Consider the following 20,517-nt stretch of genomic DNA (forward strand, 5'->3'; position numbering starts at 1 on the left):
CAGCCGAGATTGAATCAATGTCAAATCCGTCCAAGAATTGGTCATCGACGGCAAAGAATCGCTGGAAAGTACATCCAAAAAGGAAATGACAGTGGAAGTTGAATACTTCTGTTTCGTTGATAGAGGTTCCCATTGTTGATATTGGTCTTCTGAAATCTCCATTAACCAGAACAAGAGCTTCACAAACTCAGATCAGCTCTTAGCTCTTGGGGTTGCTTTCAGGTCCTTATTATTCTTAAATATCATTTATCTTAATTTAAGTATAATCACTGCATATAGATTAAATTCGTAAGTGTACATTGTGATTTATCAGTAGATTTATATTTTTTTGTTAGTTAATTTTATAAGTAGAATCACTGCATATAGATTGTATTTCATAAAATATAATTACCTGTATGTTTGCAGGTAATAAACCACGGAATGACAAGTTCATTCTTGGAAGAAATGCGTCAAGTTGCCAAGCAGTTTTTCTCACTACCAATGGAAGAGAAGCAGAAATACTCTAGAAAAACTGGCAGCATTGAAGGGTATGGAAAATATGGTTCTATCAAAATACTTGATTGGGCAGATCGTTTATATCTTACACTAAACCCAGAAGACCAGCGACAGCTCAGATTTTGGCCTGAAAATCCTCAAACTTTTAGGTAATTATCTTTTCAAACTTTTAGAGCATGTGCAGGGAAGCTTTCAAACTTGAATTAATTATTAACTCTGCAAAAATTGAGATGTGCAGGGAAATGCTTGATGAATTTGCCAAGAAATCACAGCAGATAAATGAAATTCTGCTTAAAGAAATGGCAGGGTCATTAGGGTTGGATGAGAATTGCTTTTTGGATCAATACGGAGAACGACCACTCGTTACTGCAAGATTTAATTACTATCCTCCATGTCCAATGCCTGATAAAATTCTTGGGGTAAAACCACATGCTGATGGATCAGCACTCACCATTCTCTTGCAAGACAAAGAAGTGGAAGGTCTTCAGTTCTTGAAAGACAATCAATGGTTCAGAGTTCCCATCATTCCAGAAGCTCTTCTTGTCAACGTTGGCGATCAAGCTGAGGTAAATACTAAAATTTATTTGATATTTTTGTAATATGGATAAGGTAATTCTTTGTTATCTTCTGTTAGACAATTTAAAGAAACGTCCATTTATGTTTATGTTAAGGAGTGGTGGGTGTGGCCTTAATATGATCTGGGCAACTTCTGACTGCCTTCAATGGTTATTCAAGTCAAGTTGAAAGGGAAAAGCTTATCAATTACGTTTGTGTATCTGGACAAAGAGTTAAGAAGTGAAGTAGTGTTCATTAGGTAGCGAATCGGTTCTTTAATTTTTGGGACTAAATTATACATTTTTAATTCATTTACTAAATTGGGCAGGTAAACTTGAGTATTGCAATTATTCCTATGTCTCATAAGTTTGGGTGGAATGCATCAGTCGCTGGGCTAGTGCAGTCATCCTTCTTTTAGGGGTACGCGCTGAGTCAATTACCAAGTGGTTGGCTATCTAAGATATTTGGTGGCAGGTTAGTATACGATGACTTTTAATATTTGTACAGTGTTTCACTTTTTACGTATTAAAATTTATTACAGAAATTTATTGGCAACATTTATTTGTAAGATTATATCTTCTCCCCCAAAAGAAAAGATGCTGTTACACGATGATTGGATATTCATTTATGCACAGCTCGTATATGTGCCAGATGCTCAATTCCCTGGAAACTCGATTCTTTCTATTTGTGCTGTCCATATATCTTTCTAGCTGCACGAGGGCTCTTCTACTGTATCTGAGCTACATTGATTAGTAATATTTTTCTCAATGCAATATGCCTTAACACTTGTATAGTGTGGGCCACTAACTGAAAGAATAAACAAAGCAGGATGCAGTTCAAAAAATAAGAAGCAACACTTTGCATGAAGCTATCTATCAACTATAATTTTAGCTTTCAGTTTCGCTCTGCGAATGCATTTTCTCCAACGGGTATCATCAAGTAGAACCTGTGATTGACCCACAAGTTTTTTTCCTTGTTTCATTTTGCCTTATCTTCGAAAATAAAGTCAAGAAATAGGTTAGCCTTTAAAACAAATTGTAACTCAATAGACCATATTTAACTAATCTAATTTTGATATCAGGAGAGAGACAAAATCCTAAAATTCTATCTTTAAGTTTAATGAAAGCTAGCCTTCTAGACATGTTACCCGTTTTTTTACCTTTGTTCTTGATTTAGTCATATGAATGATACCTTACCCATTTTTTCTTATCATCATTTTTTCATTTTGCAGTAAAGTTCTTCAGATTGGGGTATTGTCTTGGTCTGTGGGGACAGCACTTGTTCCTTTGCTTGCCTAAGGCTATACAATTTTGTTATACAATTCTTTTCAACTTGGCTAAGGCTAAAACTGGGTTGAGTGTGCCATATCAATAGGCTCGGCTCCCTGTTGATAATTAGCAATTTAGAAGTGTGCCATTCAGAATACGACAATGTGCTTTGAAGAAGTTGATAATTAGAAGAAGCAGAAAGTACAACATGTGATCAGTAAAGGACAACATGCGAATATGAGAATAAACATTTCTCGTTTCTGGCTCACTGTTGGGTGGCTGAGAGTGCGACTGGACACCTGTTCCAGAAATATCAACATGTGGAAAATGATTAATTAATAAACCATTTCCATTTTCCGCATTCATAATTGATTTCATTCACATGCAATCAGTACACTAATTTCTAGTTAAATGTCCAACTCCTCATCAACTAATCATAATCAAACTAAACATTCGTTACCAACCAGGTGATCGGCAACTGTGCTTCCGTCACATTGTAGAAAGTTTCAAGGAAAAATTCTTCAGATTTTTTTCCCAAGTTCTGACCTTTTCGTTGTCGTTTCAAGACCAAAGTTGTCGTTTTGTATTTCGTCCCTCCCTCTCTCTCTTGAGACAATTATGCTCTCTCGTTCCTTTCTCCATCGTCTACCTCCAAAATCCTCTTTCCCTTCTCTATCTGCATTCTATCCTCTCAAGCCGTCACGAGCGCAATCTCTTCTTCTCACGTCCACCCATTCATTTCTTTCTCTCCGCATCCGATCCATCTCTCCCACCGCCACTGCTACAGCTACGGCAACACCCAAACTGAACTCATTATACCCGACCCAAATGCTATACTCCAATTCCCACCTCCTCAAAATAGCCATAATTGGATTTGGCAACTACGGTCAATTCCTTGCCAAGACTCTCGTCTCTCAAGGACACACAGTCCTTGCTCACTCAAGAACAGACCACTCCCTTGAAGCTCATTCTCTTGGCATTTCATTCTTCCTTGACCCACTTGACTTTTTTAAGCAACGCCCTGATGTTATCTTATTATGTACATCCATAATTTCTACAGAAGAAGTCCTCAAGTCTTTACCTCTACATAGATTTAAACGAAATACATTTTTTGTTGATGTTTTATCGGTTAAATAATTTGCTAAAAATCTATTTCTTGATGTTTTACATAGTGATTTTGATATTATTTGTGCTCATCCCATGTTTGGTCCTCAAAGTGCCAATCTTGGATGGGATGGTCTCCAATTTGTGTATGAGAATGTTAGAATTGGCAAAGAGAAATCAAGAATTGATAGGTGTAAAAGGTTTCTTGATATTTTTGCTAGAGAGTGATGTAAAATGTTGGAAATGAGTTGTCAAGACCAAGATAAGTATGCAGCAGGATCACAGTTTATTACACATACTGTTGGGAGAGTGTTGAAGATGTTGAAATTGGAGTCTACGCCAATCAATACAAAAGGGTACGAGAGTTTGTCGGATTTGGTTGAGAATACAGCAGGGGATAGTTTTGATCTTTACTACGGGTTGTTTATGTATAATAAGAATGCTCTTGAGATGTTGGAGAGATTGGATTTGGCTTTTGAGTCTTTGAGAAAACAGCTTTTTGAAAGGTTGCATGAGGCTGTTAGGAAACAGTTGTTTGGGAATGGAGAGAGAGGGCACATTGTGCAACTGAATTATGTGAATGGGCGTGGAAATGGTACTCATTGACTTCTGCTGCAAAAGCTGAAAGGTAAGTATTAAAGCAATTTGATTGATATTTTAATGAGTAATGTGGGCGATATCTTACCTACTTTATTGTTTTTATTTGTTGAATCTTTGTTTAAGTTCTATTTTCCTATTTTATCTTTTAAGAGAAGTTCCCATATCTAGTTCAAGTAAAAGAAAAGAAACAACAATGAGAGTTGAATTATTATTATTGCCTGTTTCACAAGCTAATTAGTTTTTGATTAAAAATGTAAAAGATAGGATTTGATTTAGCTTGGATGATCAAGATTATTGAATTGGGAAAATGGCTTGAAATGGTAGGGAACGAGTATGTCATCTGAAAATACTCACTAGTATAACGGAGTAAAATGACATTAGTAAAAAAGGGTTGAGGAAAGATTTGTTTGTGTCTTTTACCTCACTAATTTACATCTTGAGTCTATGATTCTGCTGAGATTTAATCTTAATGTTGCACTACCTTGGATAAAAATGTTATCATTCTTTTTAAATTTTTTTTTTTCTTTTTTGTTTTTTTGGTTGGGGGGGGGGGGGAAGTTGAATTTCACAATTTCATTCTATATCAACTTCACTGTTACAAGGAATGATATCTCTAATATATAATACATCAGTTCCTAAACTATAGGAGATAAACAACGTAAAAGAAGGAGGATTACACAAATCAAGTATATCAGATATTCTAAAGATATACATTCTATAAATACAAAAAACAAATCTATCTCTTAATAGACAAAATCTCAACACTTCCCCTCAAGTTGGTGAATGAATATCCCACATTCCCAACTTGTCACGACATTTTAAGAAAATCTGACTTGTCACTGCTTTAGTAAGAATGTTGCTAATTGGTTTTCAGACTGAATCTTATGAACCTTCAAGGCATTATTATCAGCTTTTCCTTGATAAAAAATCTATCACCTCCACGTGTTTCATCTGTCATGTTGTATGGGATTATGGGCAATATCACATGCTGCTTTGTTATCACAGTACAAGCTAATTGGACAGCAGATGCAAATCCTAAATCTCCAAGAAGAAGATTTATCCATAATCCTTCACAAAGTCCAAGTACAACTCCTCTAAGTTCAGCTTCAGCAGACATCTAGCTACCACATACTGTTTCTTACTTCTCCATGTGACAAGATTCCCTTCTACGAATGTAAAATATCCATGTGATTTTCTATCATTACCAATATCACCTGCCCAATCAGCATCCGTATAAACTTGAATTTCTTGTTCAGTTGAGTTTTTTCGGAACAAAATTCCCTTTCCTGGTGCAGCTTTTATGTACCTCAGATATGTGTTACTGCATCCATATGTTGTTTACCCAGATTATGCATAAATTGATGATCGTACTCAAAGCATATGCCAAATCTGGCCTTGTATGTGAGAGATACATCAATTTCCCTACCAATCTCTGAAATTGTCCTTTGTCAGTTGGAGTTTGATCTTCTTCCACACACAACTTCAATCCTCCTTCTATTGGAGTATTTGCTGGTTTACATCCGTCATTCCTGTTCCTTCAACAAATCCAATGCATATTTTCGTTGGTTCAAGAAGATTCCTGCTCTTGATCTTGAAACCTCAATTCCTAGGAAGTATTTTAAAAACCAAGATCCTTCATTTCGAAATCTCTTGATAAATGTTCTTGCAACCTTCTTCTTTCTTCCGGATCATCTCCTGTAACTATCATATCATCGACATAAATAATGAGCGCTGTAATTTTTCCATTGTTCCTTTTAAAGAATAAAGTGTGCTCTTGGTTACTCTGTCGATAACCGAAAGCTGTCATCGATTGTGTGAACCTTCTAACCAGGCTCGTGGTGATTGCTTCAAACCATACAGTGCCCTTTTTAATTTACAAACCTTTGTGCCTTTTGAATTTTCAATCAAGCATCCTTCTGGCAAATCCATATAAACTCCTCAGATAGTTCTCTGTAAGAAAGCATTCTTCACGTCAAATTGTTTTAATGGCCAGTCTCGATTTCCGCTAATGACAGCAAAACTCGAACAGTATTCATCTTGGCAACTGGAGCAAATGTCTCCGTATAATCAATGCCATATGATTGAGTATATCCCTTTGCAACTAATCTCGCCTTGAGCCTTTCAATAGAACCATGCATTATACTTTATTGTATATACCCAACGACAGCCTACAGGTTTCTTTCCGGCTGGACATTCAACCACATCCCATGTTTTATTCTTTTGTAAGGACTTCATTTCTTCATTCATCGCTTCCTTCCATCTTGGATCAGCTAGAGCCTCCTGTACACTATTAGGAATTGATACACTAGACAATTGATTCATAAATGCAATGTTTGATGCAGACAAATTAGAGGTAAAATTAATCATAGGGTACTTGGCTTTATTAGAAAGTTCAGGTTCATAGGTAGCCTTTGGAATACCTCTGGTACTGCGATTTGGTAGCTCTTTTCTTGATATGACTCTCTTGGGAGGACGATTGATTTGGTGTGTCTTCATGCCCTTCGTCCGCATGATTCGGTTCAAGCACTTCTTCTGTATGATCTGGCTCATGCTCCACTTCGTCCGTGTGATTCGGTTCAAGCATTTCTTCCGTATGATCTTGTTGAAATCTTTGTAATTAAAGTCAATATTGTCTTTCCTAGTTTAGGTTTATTATCTTTCCTAATTTAGGTTTATTCCTATTTAGATTTCTTCCTATATTGGAACAATCTTGTGTATATATATAGTGGTGTAGAGATTGAAAATATAACACACAATAAAAGAAATACGAAATATTCTTTCAACATGGTATCAGAGCCGTCGTCGTGAATTTTTTTTCAGCAACAGTTTCGGTTTCCGAGTGGACTGACATACACCCAGTACCGCCTGGAGTAGGAGTTGATCGTCACCGCCCGGCTCAGAAGGAAGTGCGACCGTCGATCGGCCCTCCGTCCAAACCGCATCGCAGTCCGATCACGCGCGTGTGCACACGCGCCTCCAGAAGATTCTGGCCGTTCTTCACGCGCCGGCGCGTGCGGCTATTTCCGTCAAGCTCCGTCGACGTTTCTTGTTCCGGCGGCCTCGATTGTTGTGGCGTTCTTCCCTTGCTGGTTCTTCAGTACTAGTTTTGCTTTTTTGCAATTTTTTCTTTTTTGGTTTATTTCTGCCGCTGCTAGTTCTTTGCCATTGTACTATGGATTGTTCATGTGTAATGCAAATGCAATGGAGCAGCTAGAGAGATTGGATTTGGCTTTTGAATCTTTGAAGAAGCAGCTCTTTGGGCGGTTGCATGACTGTTTGAGAATGCGGAGAAGTCTCAAGTATTGATGGTCGAAGCGCTGGCGTCAGAATTACCTCAAAATGATGCTGCACCAGCATCCTCTTTGGAAATTCTTAATATTTAAATAATTTAAGATTTATGCCTCACAGAATTGGTAAATTGTCCACCTATGCCTTTTGCTACCATCTAGAAAATCAGTCTCACAGTTGTCAATGATATGCCAATAAAGAAGTTATTTTGGTGAAAGAGAGTGTCTATGGTAATTGCAGCTGATGTAGATTTACTTGATGTTTTCTGTTTATTATACTGAGGACGGTTTCACAATCTTTCATTTTGGTAGGATTTCCCTCCCTCTCTCTTTTTTCTAAACTTAGTCTGGATCTTTTCCTCATCATTACCACATTAAAAACCTCAAAATCTTAGAGGGCCTGTTTGGTATAATTTCTGTTTCAGGTTTTCCATTTCTATTTTTCTGAACTGAAAGTTTATACAGTGGCAAATGGGTGATAAGACAGAGGAGAACCAGTTTTTATGGTTTTCTCTTGTTGTGGCAACTTGTTTTGCTGTTTTAGGAAACTAAATAACAAAATGACCACCAAGTCATTTTCCTAGCCCTTTCTCTTTTAATTAATCATCCAGATGATACTCAGTTTCCTCGTATACTTGCCTCCATATGGATACATTTGTATTTTGTAAAGGCTGTTTGGTGGTTTGTAATAGATTAATATGTTACAAGTGCAATTACAATACTTTTTTTCATGTATTATTTATCTATAGGTGCTGTCAAATACTTATTATTGAAGTGATATATTGGAGGTTTACAAGATGTTCTGAAAGATACACCTTGGAATTTGTTGTCGTATTTTGGAAACAAAGTGAATCAGCAGGGAAGAAAAGAAAACATTGGCAGTGCTCAAAACATTGTGCACGTGCCTGTAGCCATGTGTAAAAAATTCTCAAACTTGTTTAAGGCACCTATTGCTGATGAAACGACATGGACCTGGATTAATGCTCTTGAAAGACTTGAGGATGTTGAAGCAATTATTTCTAATTCAGGGTCAAGCGAGGAACATTCAATTGTAGCCATTGATTTACATAATGTTAATTTCACTCACCAGTTTTGATCATTTCTTCTTGTTCAGTTTTCAGAGTTGTTCGAGGGTCATCATATTTCTTCTTGTAGGTGGTCCTTATATCATTTATTTTGTTAGCTTTTCTGAACTCCATTTATCATTTATTTGATTAGCTTTTCTGGAACTCCATTTTGTTAAAGAGAGAAGCTCCATTTTCTCTGGAGTACAGGTTCTTGTTCATTTTCTTATTTCTAACACAATTCTTTACTCAAGGATCTGTAATCATGTTCTGTTTTGTTTCGGTTCTTGTTAGTGTTCTGACAAATACTAGAGAAATCAGTTTCTGTTGTCTTTAACTCATAGAAACCAGAAGAAATTGAGAGTACAAGAAACCAAAAGTACGTATATAAAGAAAATTAGATTATTGCTGCTTCAATTGTTCTCTTCCCTTGCTGGTAGTATTCAAAGTAAAAACTAACATAATCCTTCACTATCTTGTATAATCTTGGTCTTGTTTCATCGATTAGCCCATCGGCTGGTTTAATCTCTTTTTCTGAATCTGGGGTGCAGAATACAGTTACACTCATCCTCTCTCTTTCTGTGTTGGTCACCACCCTGTGTACAGGGCTCTTGAATATTCCATTGCTCATTATCTACACAAATATTCCAATATTACTATTATTCGAATATTCAAGACTTGAAAGAAATCAAAATCTGCTTAACTTGATATTGAAAATTCTAAAATCCAAGATACATACATACATATGTATAAAATCGATTCGAGAACAAATCTTAATGACTTCTGATTAATATTTCTAACAGAATGTTTTTGTCAATGGCAAATCAAGCAACATTATCAAATAGATTCATAGCATATTTTTCAGCAGTAAGTCAAACAAAAATATCAAATAAATTTTAGTATTTACCTCAGCTTGATCGCCAACATTAACAAGAAGAGCTTCTGGAATGATGGGAACTCTGAACCATTGATTGTCTTTCAAGAACTGAAGACCTTCCACTTCTTTGTCTTGCAAGAGAATGGTGAGTGCTGATCCATCAGCATGTGGTTTTAGCCCAAGAATTTTATCAGGCAGTGGACATGGAGGATAGTAATTAAATCTTGCAGTAACGCGTGGTCGTTCTCCGTATTGATCCAAAAAGCAATTCTCATCCAACCCTAATGACCCTGCCATTTCTTTAAGCAGAATTTCATTTATCTGCTGTGATTTCTTGGCAAATTCATCAAGTATTTCCCTGCACATCTCAATTTTTGCAGAGTTAATAATTAATTAAAGTTTGAAAGCTTCCCTGCACATGCTTTAAAAGTTTGAAAAGATAATTACCTAAAAGTTTGAGGATTTTCAGGCCAAAATCTGAGCTGTCGCTGGTCTTCTGGGTTTAGTGTAAGATATAAACGATCTGTCCAATCAAGTATTTGATGTTCTAAAAGAACCATATCATTTCCATACCCTTCCATGCTGCCAGTTTTTCGGGAGTATTTCTGCTTCTCTTCCATTGGTAGTGAGAAAAACTGCTTGGCAACTTGACGCATTTCTTCCAAGAATGAACTTGTCATTCCATGATTTATTACCTGCACACATACAGGTAATTATATTTATGAAATACAATCTATATGCAGTGATTCTACTTATATAGTTTACTAACAAAAAATATAAATGTACTGATAAAATCACAATCTACACTTAAGAATTTAATCTATATGCAGTGATTATACTCAAATTAAGATAAATGATATTTAAGAATAATAAAGGACCTGAAAGCAACCCCAAGAGCTAAGAGCTGATCTGAGTTTGTGAAGCTCCTCTGTTCTGGTTAATGGAGATTTGAGAAGACCAATATCAACAATAGGAACCTCTATCAACGAAACAGAAGTATTCAACTTTCCACTGTCAGTTCCTTTTTGGATGTACTTTTCCAGCGATTCTTCGCCGTCGATGGCCAATTCTTGGACGGATTTTGACATTATTGATTCAATCTCGGCTGCCATGGCGACCTGTTACCACTTAGCAGTCTGATGGGTTTTTACTTTTTAGAAAGATTGAATTCCAGTTAGCTGATCCAGATTTTCTATATTTTAATATTTATTATTCAATTCAAAGTTGCCATCGGCCGTGGGATCCATAGGCCAAGTAGGAGAGCACACCCTTCGAGAGAGGAACAAATTTGTGGCTAACAAAGGGATGGTTCGATTTCAAATCAGAATTAATATTAAATTATAGTCATTAGTTTTGGTCGAAATTATAACTGAAATAATACATTTAAGGTTCATTTTCGAATTTTCATTTTTTTAAATCAAAATCAATCGTTTTGGTTTGAAATTGGATATTCCGATTTTAAATCATAAAAAATATGTTCTTAAAAAAACTCACAATATATTTTTTTTTTTTGTCTTGCTATAATTTTTAAAGTAATTTTGAAGAATTTTTATTAAATTGATTTAATTTTTTTCAATAATAATATTTATTATCATTATTTTCAACCTGTAAATCTAAAAAAACATTTTAAAAATTTGAAAATATATTATTTAACTTTGATTTGAAATTGAAATAAAATCGAAAGCGGCAGTTTCAAAACCGCCTAAAAACAGTCAATTTTAATTTTACTTTTTTTATAATTGAAATCAGAGATTTTAAAACTGAAACGATAGTACTAGAATTATGGTCATGCTTAGCTAAGAAGTTGCATTAGTGGCGTTGATCTAATGAGGACGCATAAATACAAATTAGTATAATTATCCTAAATTCAGTTTAAATGCTTCCCCTAACCCATAACGCCAACCGCCATGTCGGAGAACTGCCTAAGGTTGTTGGACTTTTCAATTATCTTGGTAGCTATTATATATCCTAGTAGTTTTCAATTGTTTTGTAATTTTCTCTTTCGAACTTTAAGTACTAATAGAAATATTATGTCACTAAATACTATAAATAATGGAAATAGTATTTTAATTTTAACCAAAATGTCAAAGACTACATGAGAAACTGTTTCTGAACGCGGTCTTTGATATCTAATACCATCTTAGTAGTTATGAGATGTTTTACTAGCGTTTCATCAAATATTAAATGGAATAACATTTCATAATCTGTCTCTCAAACTCTAAACACTAACCTACACTTTATGCTATCAAACTTTATACATAATATAGATAATGTTTTGAAATACTAAAAACGGTCACCCAATAGGACCATAGTGGTTTAAAGCATAAGTATTCAGTTAAAATAATTATTTGATTAGCTGTTAAATGTAAATAGTATTAAAAAAATTCAATTAATTATTGTCAAACACTAAATATTTGGGGAATAGCATCTCTTGAAATACTCCCTCAATCTCTAAACCTTATTATAATATAATTAATAAAGGTAATGTTTTAGGCCGTATTTGGCAACAACTTCTTAAATAGCTTTGACTAAACGCTAATTAAAAAGTTATTCGATAACATAATATTTGGACTAGTTTTTTGAAATTAGGGTAACGTTTTGGTGAAAAGTTAACTTATGTAACGGTTAGTTTTTAGCATTTCATGAAAAGCTACTAAAACAGCTAACAACTAAACGCTACTAAAACATCTAATAACTATCAAAACAACTATTTTTGTTAAACAGAATCTTAACCTTATTAGAATCAAAATGCTGAACACTATTCTCAAAAGCAGTTGCCCAACAAGGTCAAAGTTTTATACTTTCCTTTAGTTGTTCCTTAGTCTGTTTTTTTGAATAAAATTTATGAAATTATGAAATTTTTGAATAAAATTTATGAAATTATGAAAGACCAATCAGATTACACGTAATTGTTTAGTTAATTTTTTTTTAAAAAATAATATATTATTGAAAATTTAAAAATAACGTAATTGAAAAATAATATATTATAGTTGAGAAAACTTTATATGATTTAAAAATTATTTCACATGTTACATTTTATGGTTCAAGTGAAAATTTTTATAAAAATATTAATATAATGTAGTATTCAAATATTCATGTCAAAAGAAGCCAAATAAATTCATTTGCAAATAGCATTGAAATTTTTAAGATTATTAATCAATTGAATTTAACCCATATCATATAAACTCGACGATTTTAAAAAATTATAATTAAAATAAAGAGAACATCTGGAGATGACTAACTAACATATTTTTTTATATAGGTAATACCATATATATATATATATATATATATGAAAACAATTAATTTTTAATAAAAATTATAAATTATAAATTATAATACTTTCATATAGAGAGTGAAAAAAATTATAAAAGAATATGAGATTTGATTTAGATTACATTGGTAGTGATTTGAAATAAATATAAATCTGAATTTGAGTGTTAAAAAATAAAAATCTAAAAAAATTAAACATTCAATCATCTTCAAATTATGATATTGAAATATTACTCCATAAAGTTCATTTATATTATTTCCTCTAGCAGTAATTTTATACTGCCTTCGTTCCATAATATTTGTCATATTAGAAATTTTACATTTTTTAAAAAAATCATTAAATTTGTCTAAGTTATAATAAATTATTGAGTAAATCGACTACATTACCCTTAGTTTAATACTAATTCTCTAAGAAATCATTAAATTAAAGTAATAATTATTGGTTCTATAAAAATGGTAAATATGGAAAAAATTGAACTTATTACTTCTCGAATAAGTATTTTAAAACAAACTATTTTTTTCAAATATAATAACTATTATAGAACGGAGGTGGTATTAATTATCGTGAGCCACACTCAAAACAAATTTCTCGTGACGACATTTTTCCACAATTATGGTGGAAGGAAGACTAGAAAGACTTCCTTGGTATAAAAAATCGTACTTTGATTATGACTGTAACGAATATTAATAGAACAACCAAATAAAATGGTAACTTCACTTGCATCACATTAATTTTATGGGACCTATTATATGTGTATATATTTTAAAATTTAACTCATTTTTTATTTTTTATTTTTTTGTAAACCACGGAGACTATTATTGGAACTGTATAATCCAGCTTGGATTTTAATCACAGTTAAGGATTTTTGACTCTCTTTACAGATGCATTTAATAGTGACCGAACCTAAAAGCTCTTTTTATATGTCCAGCTTGCGTTGTTAACTGAGTCATAATCCGTAGGTAACTCATTTTCTATTTTGAAAGGGATGGAACCGGAAAACCAAGTAACATGTATTAAATTAGTCAATAAGACCAATATTTCTTTCATCAATGATCAAAAAGGACAATACAATGGCAGATATTTCTTTATTATCTTGTCTAAAATGCGTCTATTTTGGTTGCCATTCTTTTCAAAAAGTCTTTAGCACATTATCAAATTAATTTTTTTAAAACAAAAATTTCTAGAAGAAATCGAACTAAAAGTTTCGTTAAAAGGAATTGTATACAGATATGAGATACAAATCAATATGTTTCTACATTTTTTATATAGGAATTTTAATAATAAACCACTTATACAAAGAATAAAAAATCACAATCTTGATCAAAGAATTTGATCGAGTTGACAGAGCATAAGATTTATGCATAGATAATCGCTTACTTCACTTGGTATGGTGGCTATTTATAGCCAATATTCGAGTTTATGATATAGCTATAAGTTTAATCTGATTAATTTTAAACTTCTTCCTTCTATTAGAGATAATATTTACACTTATTTCAGTATAATTGTCTAAATAATATATTTTAGACAAAATCACTGTAGAAGGCTATTATGTAGTTTATAGTGGTAGTGATAGTGAATTCTCCTTAACGGAGGAGGTCATGTTCAAAGATTATTAATTTTTGGATATTGATTCTTTCAATTTTTATTTTTTTTAACATTAAATATATTTATTTGAGGGTTAAAGTGATATTATGCATATTAAACACATGCTCATGGAAGGATTTAATTAAAGTATTAGCTATTAAATACTTAAACTTTTATTTTTGTTATAAAATTTAGCTTTTATTCAATTTTTGCCGTTAATCACTTAAATTTGCTGTAAATCTAAATAAAAGTTGATAAGACTTGATATCCACAACTGACGTCCGTAAGTTTAATGGACAAAATTCGATAAATTTAGAAAGTTTAAAATATGTATTAATTTAATATTAATTCTCTAAAAAAATCATTAAATTAAAATAATAATTATTGGTCATATATAAAGGGCAAATATAGAAAAAAAGATTTATTATTCTTTGAAATCACAGATGTGAGAAGTATTTTGAAATAAAATTTTTTTTAAATGTAACAAGTATTATGGAATGGAAATAATAATTTATCGGTTTTGGTAGCTTGTAATTTAAAAAAAAAAAATGAAAATTGAAACTTATTTCAGTCCATTCAATTTCAATTTTGAGCATACAAAGACTTAAAAGACTTTTTTGGAATTGGAAAACCAAACACACGTATCAAATTAATCAACAACACCAATATTTCTTTCACCAATTAAAATGTAATAATCAAAATGGACAATGTTGCTTTTGTTTACACAAAATAAAATAAATTATACTTTACAAGCAACTATTGATTTTAAGATAAAGGATAATTTGGTTAAATTACCATTGAATTTGTTATAATCTAAAAAAAGAGTTAATTGCTTTCTTAATCTTTATGCAAAAACTTTAAACGACTTATATTTTGAGACAAAGGGAGTATAACAGTCAAACTATTAGACCTGGAAAATTTCTCTAACCTGTTTTTGATTTTGAATTGGAAAACCAAACAACACGTATCCAATTAATCAACAACGCCAATATTCTTTCATCAACGAAAATTTAGTAATCAAAACGGACAATATATATGTGGTAGGTATTTCCCTATTTGTTTAATATCTTATCTGAAATGACCAAGTCTTCATATTGGAAAGTACGTGGTAGGCATTTTGGAAAAAGTAATTATTAACCCATAATAAATTAATTGCATTCTTCGTTTGTTTACTTTAAATATATATATTCTCACTCACAATGCGTGTGATTGTTACCTCTCTACAAAATTGTACATTTCACGCATCGTTCAAGCATTTGACTGGTTTTTCTTAATATAGGAGGTAAATTCAAAATTATTTTCGGCGAAAAAATATGTTTTTAAGTTAAGAACTTGATTTTTATCTGTCGATATCAATTTCTTTAATTTTTATTTTTTAATGAATTATTATTTGATTGAGTGTTAGAGTGATAATTATGCATATTAAACATGCGTTGATATAATGGCTTAATTAATCAAAAATACTAATTATTAAGCACTTGAAATTTTATTTTTTACTAATTAAAATTAAGTTTCTAATCTTTTATTTTACTAAAAATTAGGCTTTTATTTTATTAAGTTTCCCTTTATTCTCAGTCAATTAGGTGTTTATTAATTAAAGCAACGTTTGATAGGCTCAATATTGACAAATAAAAAAACTCCACACATTTAAGAGTTTAAATATTTGTTTCGCCATTTTTTTATATTTTTAAAATATAAAATTAAATTTTAAACCCAAATTCATTCCTTAAGTTATGTAATTTCAAAATAGATCAAAGTGTTAATAGAATCATAGTCAGAGACTTTGTAGTTAATTTGATTATAATTTAAGGACTAATTTATTATTGTCACCTTAAAATCATAAGAATTTACATATCCACTTTTGGAGAAATGGTAGAAGGGATTCCAGACAGGGCAAGGAAATTTAGAAAATAATTAATTATGAATATAAAAAAATAATGTGTAACCAGCAACCATATTCTTAGAATCTAAAAAATGAACAAGATAATATTTCTTTCATCAAGGAAATGGAATTGTGAAAAAGGACAATATATGGTTGGTGTTTCTTTAAACTATAATATGGTTATGCAATAATTTTTATTTAATTTTTAAATATAGCTTTAAAGTTTTTTTTTTAAATTTAGATTATTTATTTTACGATTTAATTAAGAGTAATAATAGTATATTTGTTGAGTGTAATAAAAAATTGTAAAGATTACCCTTTTTAAAAACAGAAACAAAATTATAATTTGGAATTAGTGAAAAAAGAAAGTAAAGTAATATTATTTTTATTGGGACACAGTAAGCTTAAAATTGTTCTATTATAATGCATGCCTTGTGGAAAAAGATAAAAAAATATATTGTAGAGTTGATGTCAAAGTGTAGTTTGAACAAGACGTATGGTGGTCCACTCATTTCCTATAAAATGGTAGTGATGATGAAGTGGTTGTGCACTGAAAAATGGCTATGATTTTGAAGAAGCTGTGGATATCAATTATGATGGTTTTGTTATTGGAAGGAAAGTGGTGGTGTAATGGTTGCTTGGAGGATGACAGAATTGCTTTGTTAAACCTCAAAGCTTACTTTAATCATCCTAACAGCAAGGCTATGGGGACTTGGCAGAACAATAATTTCAATTGTTGTCAATGGAGCGATGTGAGCTGTGATCCCGTTACCGGCAGAGTAACCTTACTCTATGCTTGGAGGGATGAGGAATTGGAAGATTGGTATCTCAATGCCTCTTTCTTTCTTCCCTTCAAAGGATTGAAACGTCTCTACTTGTATGGAAGTAACATTTTGGGCTGTGTTGAAAATGAAGGTTCGTATACCATAGATCTCTTGCATAGTTTTAGTTTAATTTATCTGATAAATTTCAATTTATAGAATTTTCTTTTCAGGTTTTGAAAGACTATTAAGCCTTTCCAATTTGGAGTTTCTGGATTTAGGCGATAATAAATTCAATGAGAGCATCTTGCCTTCTTTAAGTGGTTTGTTATCTTTAAAATATTTATATTTAAATGACAATAGATCAAAGGAACAATTAATATTCAAAGTGAGTTCAATTTTCTCCTTAATTTCTCTTCTCTTTTATCTCTTTCAAGTAAAACCTATATTAATTAAGATCATTGCAAAGGGGCAGAATTGAGTAATTTAACAAGCTTGGAGGAGTTGAATTTATCAGGAAATGAAATTGAAGGTTTCGAATTCTCTCATGGTATGAATTTATCTTTATTATGTTTTTTTTCTTTTATTAAAATTAATTGAAGAAATACAACAGGTATTAAGCAATTTCTACTTTTCTAGGATTGGATATATATAATTGAGTAGTACTCACATAAACAATACCTTGCTCTCATATCTAGGGATTTCCATCTCTTAGATTGGTCTAATATATATATAATTCACTCAAATGAACACTTAACATAAAAAATTATGAATCTTAGATTTTAATTTTGATATATAAAATTCATTTTGGAAATGATATATAAAAATTTTAAGATTATTAATTAATCAATTGAGTTTAGCACAGATCATATGTAAACTCTACAATTTTAATAAATTATATTTGAAATGGAGAGGAGATTACTACCTAATATATTTTTTATATAGTTAATTATTTTTGTTTAATTTAAGTAGATGAGCACTTTGTATATATGCGCAAACGGTTAAAAATCTCACATCGACTAAATATCATATTGATCAAAGGCATATAAGACTGGTAAGCTAACTTATTAATTGGTTAATACTAACCTTTTAGCATTAGTTGGCCTAAGCCAAGTATTCCTCTATCTTACATTTTCATCTCATGGGTTTTAACCTCTTACCCAATTTATCTATATCTTTTCAATTGGTAATCCAAACAATTCAGGTTTACCCAATCTGCAATATCTTGATCTGAGTTACAATCGCATTAACAACACACTCTCATCTCTCAATGGATTTCCTTCTCTGAAACATTTGGATCTAAGTTATAATTCTCTGAAAGGGATATTTCACATGAAAGGTCAGTCAGTTATGGTTTTTATTTATTTTGTTCAGATAAAGCAATATGATTGAACTTTTACAGCGATCTAATTAGTTGTCGTTTTGAATTGTCCAGAATTGGATGGTCTGAGTAACTTAGAGGAGCTAGATTTGAGCGGAAATCAAATAATCAAGTTTGAAGCTAAGGAAGGTACCAAAGTAAAATTTAAACTTGATTAATTAAATCAAATCAAGGATCATATATAGTCTTTTCTCATTTCGCAGACAGTAAGTTAAGCAAACTAACTCTGGATAACATCACCACAAATGGAAGAAGCTCTTCACTGCTACAATCATTGGGAGCATTTCCATATCTAAAGATTCTCTCTTTAAAAGAAAATGATTTCAAAGGAAAAATATTTGCTCAAGGTAAATTGCCTAAAATTTTGTAACTGTATTTGATTCCGAGTCTTAAATAAAACATTTGTTGTTGTTTTCAAACAGAGTCGCATAATATGAACAGCTTGGAAGAATTGAGACTCGACTATTCATCTTTGCGTGAAATCTCCATTCAAAGTCTTGGAGCATTGCCTTCTCTTAAATTTTTATCTCTGTGTTTTCTGGAAAACACACTACCAGCTCAAGGTAATTCATTATTGATTAACCTCTTTAGGTTTTGATAATAGTGTGAATTACTTGGTGTGTTATATTATATTACATTAGTCATTTCTTTTAATAAATGAATTCAATGCTTCTTACATTTTATATTTGTCAGACAATATTCGTAGTCCTTCCATTATAATGTGTACCTTTTGTATTGATTAATTAACTAATAACTCAGATGTAATTTTTGTTTAAAAATTATAATTAGTTGGTATTCTTCATATCCCCTTCTTTATTTTTTTTTCAACCTTATAATTGAAATTTAACAAATTATCAAAAAGATTTTATAATTGGAAATTCATAAAATACCCAGATTATTAAAATCTTTTTGAAGATAGAGACCTTAACATGTATAGAGTTAAAATGGGAGGACTATAAATTAATTTTTGAAAAGCGAATTAGCGTATTTCACTATAATAGTAATTCAAACCTTAATAATTAGCATCAAATATGACAATTCTACCCACAGCACTACCAGTGTCTTATTTTAATCTTGTTTACAATTTTAAAAATTTCATATTACTGTTATTATTGTAGGATTGCCAAATTTCAAGAACCTAGAAATTTTACACATGAATTATTCCTCTAGTAGCATCGACATCCTGCAAGTAATTGCAAAAATGACCTCTCTTAAGGCTTTATCATTAAGGAACTGTGGACTCAATGGCACTATACCAGTGGCCTCAGGTAAGATTGGTCATCCCTCTCTCTCTCTCCGTATTCTTATTCTTCTGTACATCACACGATTAAATTTTTTAATTATAAATAAATTGCAGGCATATGCGAGTTGAAACTGATGGGAGCGGGTATAAAGCGGAAACAACCCTTATCGAAACCATATGAGGCAAACTAAAACCATTATCGAACAAATCAATAAACTGACCTCTTGAAGCGCAGAATCGCTCACCGGTCTTCTTTTCAGAGATCTTGGAGTCACCCACGATCTTCTGCAGTAATCCCTAACTATCTCTCTTTTGGAACTCTCTGAGTGGCAGAGAATAGAATAACGTGTGTCTCTATATTCTTAGGGTTTTCAAATCTTATATTAAAAAAACCTCTCTTCGATAGGAAGATATTTTTTAATATAAAATAAATTAAATAAAAAATTATTTAATTAAAATAAAATCAATTATTTTAAAACTAAATAATTTATCTATTATTTAATACACCCTTAACTTTCCAAATAATTAGGGCACTACAGGGACCGCAGGAATAAAATAAATCAGGCTACTAATTATAATAAGAACCTATGTAGACCAACATATTCTTATTATAATTAATCATGAATTATTCCACTAAAAACTCATGACTGAACTCCTTATTTATTTTACTATTCCACAACATAATAAAATAATGTTCCCCATGTTAAGATTACAGATGCTGTCATTTAAATAACTTACTGACAATTTATTTAAATCACAATATAACTTTAAGATTGTCGCTCAACTTATTTCATGTGTCGGATTCAATATCCACCTGCAGGGTTTACACTATGAAACCTTATAAGCTTACTTAAAGTGCATCATCAAACTCTAAACCGAGACATGGATTCTATCATTAATTAATATTTCACAAACACAAAAAATCTTTGCCCAATTCACCGAGAATATTATTCCAATAATGAAACTCACCCTTTAATGAATCAAAGCACAAGACAATCAATGTTTGCTCATATTAAAATAAATCAAGATTAAGAACAATAAACATTATTTCTAATGTCCTAGAGAATATGTTTAACAGTCAGTACTAAACATCCATTCTCTACTTGGTCCAATTAAATACATACAAAATGTACTAATCACAA

The 20,517-nt window shown here is 31.6% G+C and overlaps 2 protein-coding genes and 2 pseudogenes across 2 annotated transcripts; 3 read left to right on the forward strand and 1 right to left on the reverse strand.

The window, feature by feature from the left end:
- The first annotated feature begins 31 nt into the window (after positions 1-31).
- On the forward strand, positions 32-8,538 carry LOC149492057 (protein LATERAL BRANCHING OXIDOREDUCTASE 1-like; annotated as a pseudogene).
- On the forward strand, positions 2,937-8,538 carry LOC149492058 (arogenate dehydrogenase 2, chloroplastic pseudogene; annotated as a pseudogene).
- A 141-nt stretch (positions 8,539-8,679) lies between these two features.
- LOC149492059 (protein LATERAL BRANCHING OXIDOREDUCTASE 1-like) lies at positions 8,680-10,559 on the reverse strand. The gene is made up of 4 exons (XM_089716901.1): positions 10,129-10,559; positions 9,698-9,945; positions 9,281-9,608; positions 8,680-9,007 (listed from the first exon to the last, which is right to left on the reverse strand). The coding sequence occupies exons 1-4, from the start codon at positions 10,360-10,362 to the stop codon at positions 8,771-8,773; spliced, it is 1,047 nt and encodes a 348-aa protein (XP_089573027.1). The 5' UTR covers positions 10,363-10,559; the 3' UTR covers positions 8,680-8,770.
- Positions 10,560-17,123: 6,564 nt separating this feature from the next.
- On the forward strand, positions 17,124-20,190 carry LOC149492060 (uncharacterized). Its single transcript, XM_089716902.1, has 7 exons — positions 17,124-17,301; positions 17,956-18,090; positions 18,187-18,261; positions 18,336-18,479; positions 18,555-18,695; positions 19,251-19,400; positions 19,490-20,190. The coding sequence occupies exons 2-7, from the start codon at positions 18,084-18,086 to the stop codon at positions 19,564-19,566; spliced, it is 594 nt and encodes a 197-aa protein (XP_089573028.1). The 5' UTR covers positions 17,124-17,301; positions 17,956-18,083; the 3' UTR covers positions 19,567-20,190.
- The last annotated feature ends 327 nt before the right edge of the window (positions 20,191-20,517 follow it).

This window comes from Jatropha curcas, unplaced genomic scaffold (assembly GCF_041381405.1).
Source record: "Jatropha curcas cultivar XTBG-Jc1 unplaced genomic scaffold, XTBG_Jcur_1.0 HiC_scaffold_133_pilon, whole genome shotgun sequence".
Taxonomy (NCBI): Eukaryota; Viridiplantae; Streptophyta; class Magnoliopsida; order Malpighiales; family Euphorbiaceae; genus Jatropha; species Jatropha curcas.

What these genes read in the sequence shown, in the direction of transcription:
- LOC149492060 (XM_089716902.1), top strand. An exon ending in CAAGTTTGAAGCTAAGGAAG is followed by an intron (nt 18,262 to 18,335) that starts GTACCAAAGTAA and finishes CTCATTTCGCAG; the next exon opens with ACAGTAAGTTAAGCAAACTA. An exon ending in AGGAAAAATATTTGCTCAAG is followed by an intron (nt 18,480 to 18,554) that starts GTAAATTGCCTA and finishes GTTTTCAAACAG; the next exon opens with AGTCGCATAATATGAACAGC.
- LOC149492059 (XM_089716901.1), bottom strand. Translation starts at nt 10,362, where the DNA reads ATGGCAGCCGAGATTGAATCAATAATGTCAAAATCCGTCCAAGAATTG. An exon ending in GCTCTTGGGGTTGCTTTCAG is followed by an intron (nt 9,946 to 10,128) that starts GTCCTTTATTAT and finishes GTATGTGTGCAG; the next exon opens with GTAATAAATCATGGAATGAC. An exon ending in GAAAATCCTCAAACTTTTAG is followed by an intron (nt 9,609 to 9,697) that starts GTAATTATCTTT and finishes TGAGATGTGCAG; the next exon opens with GGAAATACTTGATGAATTTG.